Here is a 6,893-nt window from a genome sequence, read left to right on the forward strand (position 1 = left end):
TCAAATGATTCCGCTTAATAAGAATTTGAAATCCATCATTATAATTAATAAAAATAATTGAAAATAATAGGTATAAAATTTCAAATCGATAGATTTAAAGACTACACAAATAACTCAAGCTTGTATTCGGATTTGAATAAATGATTTGAAATAACTTCACATAGAGATGTATTTGAAATAACTACAACGATTCAAAAAATAACTAATGTTGAGTGCAATAATTATCCATGTTGGGTAGAGCAATTGAAACGTGGTGTTTGAGCTGCTGTATGGTTTAAAATGTTTGATTTGCATTGTTACCGTTGGTTATAACTTTTGGTAAATCACCAAGCGCTCGTTCTTAAATTGATATCAGAATCAAGGTCACGAGTTCGAATTCTTTTGATAGCAAGAAGTGTAACTATTGAGAGAAAGATTGTTGGGTGCAAAAATTGTCCAGGCTGGATAGAAAAATCGAAACGTGGTGCTTGAGTTGCGGTACAATTTAAAAAATTTGAGTTGCATTGTTGCCACCAACTATAGCTTTTGGTAAAACGACAAATACTCGGTCTTACAACTAACTAAGGTTTTAACATCTACTATTGAATGAATTTATGTAAACAAATCGATAAACAATAACAAGTAATATTTTTGACATAAAAATGATATTTTTTATTTATATATATTTATGGCTTTCAAAAATACGAGCTATTCATGCCTCGACTTTTTATATATTTATGGCTTTCAAAAATACGAGTATTCATGTCTCGACTTACTGAGTGAAGACTATATCACTCGATCATCATTTCCAGCTTAGAAAAAAACAAAATTGACTCTGGAGAAAAAAACGAGAATGAAATCGAAGAGAAATAGTAGACTGAATTCTAGAGATACTAATTCTAGACATTGTTTGTAGATGCGGAACTCTGCCGCTGATTTAGGTTCGACTCTAATTCTTCTTCCGTTGTTATGGTCATATTTTCGCTGCTGTTTTTGAGTTATGAAAACTATATATTTGTCATTTTGTGTAATAAAAAGATTGATTTAATTTTTTTGTAATACCAAGATTTGTTGTTGATGCCAGTGTCATAATCGGACGTGACAATATTGATCAATTGTTTTTTAATTATTTTATCAAATGGATTCAATAATATCAATATAATTTAGTCACGGTCGTACCTCATGTGAGGCGAGAGAGGCCATCGTTTCAGGATCCGGTCTTCACAAGGGCCCAAAAAAAATATCATTGGTCTCATGTTGTTGAGACATGCACCTAAATAGTACGTGTATTATATATTTTTTTTAAAAAATTGGACATTGACCCATTGAAAACATGATTAAGTATGATAGTTGTGTTCATTAGGCATTTAATCAAATTATGTAGAGCCCAAACGATAAAGCTACATGGCTCATTAATTAAATTTTAAAAAATTTTGTATGCATACAATGATAATGTTTGTCCAATATATTTATTATTTTATCTTGTGTCAACTCATGTGTTAAACTTTTATATTTTGCTTATCGATTATTTGACCTCTTTTCTTGAATTTATGTAGTTGGACCCATTTCAAAAAATAAACACAAAAAATTGTAATACTTATCTATTTTACATATCTTTATTTTCTGTTTTTTTGATTAAAATATTATATTTATTATTTAAAACAAATCGTATATTTTTACAATATTGGTTCATTATATTTATCATTTTGTTATTTTGATAGTTTATATTGATAATTTTCAATTTTAGTAACATACCATACAATTTTTTCCAATTTCAATCCTTTTCTAATATAATTGTTCATATGACACTGCATTACGTTAGATCCATGTTGATCTTGTGGCGTATGAAGAAAAAAATCACAAAGAGATAAATATATAACTCGTAAATTATATTTTTCTTATATCTATTGTTTGATTATTTTTAATTTGTAAACTAAGTTTTATGGTTATTTATCACCACAAGATTTTTTTAAAATATATCGCCTCAGGCCATGTGAACCACATGTATGGCTCTGAATTTAGTACATCATAAACTTATGATATCTATGACATTGATTATTAATTTCTTCAAATATAATTAATTATCATTATTTAGTTTATTATTTTAAATTTATATTAAATTCACTTAGTAATTTGACTAATGATAGTACTAATTAAGCATTCTAGAAAATTAAAACTGAAAATGAAATAAAATTATTCCTCCTTAATTCAAATATTGATCAGTGACCTGCCTTTTTAATTATATATATAGACATTTCCATTAATAACGTATGTAAATTAATTGTAGTAAAAACACGTTGTTTGGTTCCGCAGTTATTTTTTTTTTTGGCACCAAAAAAGAAGAAGAAATTTGGAATAGTTATCCTTAGATGTTATCTCAGTTTTGTAAGTCAGATAACTTTTACACAGTAGATTTTAATAAACTCTGTCTTAAATTAATTTGAGAAAATTGTAAATTTGATATGTTTTGAGTTTTAGTTTTTTAACTTGTCAAAATATTGTTTTCATCCAATAACTTGGATTTTTTTTTTTGCTTCGTTTTTGAGATTCTTTTTGCTCGAAACCACTAAATCTACCGGATATCACTTATTTGACATTGTTACATACTCTCATACGTGATTCACGTGACAAGAATAAAGTTTATATTACACACATTAAATATGCTTAAACAAAAATAATGGGAAAGATTCAAATTACTATAGGAAAATCATTTTAACGAATTACATGCCTAAAATCCAAACTAATTTTTATTTTATATTTTATTTTTGTATGGTAAAATAAAATATGGTAATTTTTTAAAATATTACTTTTTATTTGTTTTTTAAAAATAACTTTTTTAGTTATTGATGTAAAAAAGTTTTTCATTTAGATGTTTTAAAATAATTCAAAATTCTACAACATAAGAAAAGTTAATGGAAGGGTATATTTGTCTAGTAATTGACTAATTAAATAAAATGGAGTCTTTAACACTTTTTGGAGTGTAAGAAACATTTCCCTTCTTAAACTTGATAAATATGGATGAATAAGTTTATGAATATTTTAAATTATGCTAGAAAATATTTTGAATTCAGTCATTATATAGTATGGCAGATAATAAATATAAAGAGTAAATAAGACTTTTATAAGATGGTTTTACAAATATATATCTGTGATACGAGTTGATTTGATCTATATCCATAATATATAATAATTTTGAAATAAAAAATAATATTTTTTTCATGAGTCGACTCATGTTGGAGATTCATCTCACAAAGTTTATCTACGAGAAGATCTTATTGGAGTGTTTGTGGAATATAAATTAGATTTACAATTATGTGTTTTTGAGAAATAAAACTAGGACTATTTAATCGGTTCATCTTACTAAACCTATTATTTCGGTATCTAAAAATTAATTTTAATTTTTAGCCATATCACTTCATCAAATAACAAATTAGGAAGTTAAAAGTAATTTAAAAATTGAAGTAAAGCCCGTATTTTTAACATGCAAAATATAAAATAATATTTTACTTCACCGATTCTATAAACGAAATTATTGACTATGCATCACATCGAAATTCGAAATCTTCGAAGTAACCATTGGTGAATTATATTAACAAAATTATATTAGTTAATAAGCTAACCCTTCAAGATATTTTAAAAAACTAACAAGAAATTATTCATTCGCCAAGCAAACTTTCGCACATTTTTTTTTTCAAAACATAATTTAGTTATTAAATAAAATCTAATATATTATCAAAGTTGGAAAACTAATATTTTAAAAGTTAGTTCGTTTAACATTATTAGCAAGATTGCTATTTAAAAAATTTAGAAAACTTAAAAAATATAAAAATTACAAGATTTAAATATATTATCATGATATAAAGAATATATTGTCGATATGAACAAAATAAAAGTTATAATAACAATGTCTCGTCTCAATTCATATTCTTTGGCTAACTTGGGGGTAAATGTATGTATTAAACTATTAATATATTGTGAGACGTTTTTACGAATCTAAGACGGATTAACTCTATTTAACTAGAATATCCGTCTTACAAAATTGACCCGTAAAACCGTCTCACGTGAGTTTTTGTATTAATTTATTACTTACTTTGAGAATAATCCTCTCTTTTCAAAGTACTTAGAAATCATGCACTTATCAATTTATAAAGTACTATTTGACTCTAAATCTCAACTTTGGGAAGCTTGAATATCACTCTTTAATGCTGAAGCATAGTAAAAGTAAAAGTAAAAGGTTCAAAAATATAATATTTAATAAGATTATATGCTTCCCGATGTTACACTCAACCGCACAACTTTCCTGATACGTACCCTACTTTCTCTAATAATTTCGGGCTACAACATATTAAAAGAAAGAAAAAAAACATTCAAAACATTTTAATTTCTAAAATTATGCTTTGCGCACATTACACTCGACCAAACAACTTTCCCAGATACCTTGCTTGTTCTTGCGCCAGATCTAATTTGCTTTAATTTGTTTGATTTTATTTCCTATAAATATCTAAACATTGTATGCGAATTGCATTAATCGATACTACAATATTATTTCATTTTTCTTTTATTTTATGACACGATATTATTTTGTAGAGTCTATTCGCTGCTGAGAAATAATCATATGATGTCTGCACACGTCCACACAATATCGACGGACAGAAAGGAGATTCCACATTTTAGCCACGACCATCCATTGATTTACACCGAAGATGAAAATCCCAGGAGTCTTTGCAGTGCGTGTGGGGTGGCATTATTGTCGGGTCCTTCTTATAGATGTAGCAAAGATTGCAATTTTTTCTTGCACCAACCATGTTCAAAATTGGATCCATCATCAAACCGTATGTTTGGTTCAGATCCCTATGATCTTAAATTGCTAGCAAAGCCACTAAATGAAAATTGCAAATGTGAGAAATGTGGGAAATTATGCACTAAGTTTACTTACGAATGCTTGCATTGGTATCATCCATCATTTTACCTCCACTGCCAGTGTGCTTTCCCTTTGGAGATCAACATAGAACACATCAGTCATCATGAGCACTCATTGGTGGCCCTATGCAAGGAAGCTTCCTTGTTATGTGATGCATGTGGGAGAGAACAAAAGGGGATATTTTTCTCTTGTCCAAAATGTAGTTTCCATATTCATCAGGATTGTTGCTTATTGCCCACTGTTGCAAAGATAAATCATCATCGACATCTTCTCGCTCTAAATTATTCTCTTTCTAAGTCTTATCTTAGCGATAAGAATTGTCTCATTTGTAAAAATAAGATATCCTTGAGCTTCGGTGCATATATTTGTCAATTATGTGATTCTGGGGCTCATCTGAATTGTGCAGCATCAGAATTAGAGGAGCCAGGTAAAACCTCCTTTCATGCTTTATTATGTTTCAATCTATATACTTTGGTTGGGATTGTGGAATACAACTTCTTTTGACATCTCTACATTTTATTATATATTTTTACAGCGATAGTTCAAGGATCCATTCTTCCTAGAAATCCGGATACATTTCCAAGTTTGATAATACGTGCGTTAATCGAAAGCAGAGAGGATATTGAAATCAAAGATGGAGGGGAATCCAAGATAGAGAAATACCACAGTGATCATTCTTCTTGGAAGGGAGAGAGTGATAATCAACTAGTGTGCAATGCATGTATTCAACCCATAATTTCACCTCATCTTTCACATTATAGTTGCCCACAATCTCCGTGTGATTTTCTCCTCCATCAAATTTGTGCGAATTTACCACCATCTGTGGAGGGCTATTTCAGGAACGAACCTCTGGACTTTTTCTCGGAATCAACGGATTTTTGTTCCATATTTTCTTGTGAGATTTGTGAAAAAAGATGCAATGGATTTGGATATAGAGAAAAATGGTGGGCTGTAATTGATGCAGAGTGTGTCGCTGCCCCAACCACCATCAAGCATATATCACACAGCCCACACCTTCTTGCTTTAACAGTCCCATGGAATGCTAAATATTTATGCTGTGGTGGTGCTGATTTTAGTTACTACGCCTACTCTTACATTTGCAGTCTTTGTGATTACTATATTCACGTCTCTTGTGCCTTTCTACCGAAAACAGCTGAGCACAAATTTGACGAACATCCTCTTGACCTCATTTACGACCCTATACTTCAAATTCCACACAAAGAAGACGAAGAAAAGCAAAGACATTATTTATGTGAGTTTTGCGAAGAAGACGTCAATCCAAAGTTCTGGTTTTATTATTGTGGGAAATGTGATCAATCATTTCATGTCAACTGCATTCCTTCGACTGGGAAATTGTCGAAGATCAAGTTTGGAAGGAAAATTGATCTACCAAGACATGTTCATGATCATCCCGTGGCTCTGACTCGCATGCTTACCATGGGAAGTCAAAGGTGTGGCTCTTGTCAGGCTATGATTCAAGGTTTCATAGATGATATGGCTTTTCATTGCTCAATGTGTGACTTTTGGATCCATTTTCAATGCGCGCGAGACAAATTTCTACCGAAGAAAATGGTAAACTATTAACCTGATCTAATGCAATCACGTGTACTTTTTTTAATGCCAGTTTATAATCTTTTCTTCATCTCTTTTATTGTTCCTTTATCACCGATGTAGAATGCATGGTAATAAGAGGGGAAATTTGATTTTTGATCATCTGCTTTTAGTGAGATGAAAATCATTTTTCAAAAAACTTGTGGAGCCTAGGTCATTTTTTATATACGTTATCAGAATCATTATCAACTTATCATCAACTATTTCAAATTTAAATTTCAATTTTGGGAAGCTTGAATGTCACTCTTTAAGGCAGAAACATAGTAAAAGTAAAAAAGTTCAAGAATATTACATTTACTAAGATTATGGTTCCGATATTACACTCAACCGCACGACTTTCCCAGATACCTTACTTGATCTAATTGTTTTCTAATTACTTGTC

At 29.8% G+C, this 6,893-nt stretch overlaps 1 protein-coding gene across 1 annotated transcript; it reads left to right on the forward strand.

Moving 5' to 3' along the window:
- Nucleotides 1-4,503: 4,503 nt before the first annotated feature.
- LOC140825949 (uncharacterized) lies at nt 4,504-6,600 on the forward strand. Its single transcript, XM_073188011.1, has 2 exons — nt 4,504-5,327; nt 5,436-6,600. Exons 1-2 carry the CDS (start codon nt 4,595-4,597, stop codon nt 6,482-6,484), a joined length of 1,782 nt encoding a protein of 593 aa, XP_073044112.1. The 5' UTR covers nt 4,504-4,594; the 3' UTR covers nt 6,485-6,600.
- Nucleotides 6,601-6,893: the final 293 nt, after the last annotated feature.

Source organism: Primulina eburnea, chromosome 3, assembly GCF_022965805.1.
Source record: "Primulina eburnea isolate SZY01 chromosome 3, ASM2296580v1, whole genome shotgun sequence".
Classification (NCBI taxonomy): Eukaryota; Viridiplantae; Streptophyta; class Magnoliopsida; order Lamiales; family Gesneriaceae; genus Primulina; species Primulina eburnea.

What these genes read in the sequence shown, in the direction of transcription:
- LOC140825949 (XM_073188011.1), top strand. Translation starts at nt 4,595, where the DNA reads ATGATGTCTGCACACGTCCACACAATATCGACGGACAGAAAGGAGATT. An exon ending in ATCAGAATTAGAGGAGCCAG is followed by an intron (nt 5,328 to 5,435) that starts GTAAAACCTCCT and finishes ATATTTTTACAG; the next exon opens with CGATAGTTCAAGGATCCATT.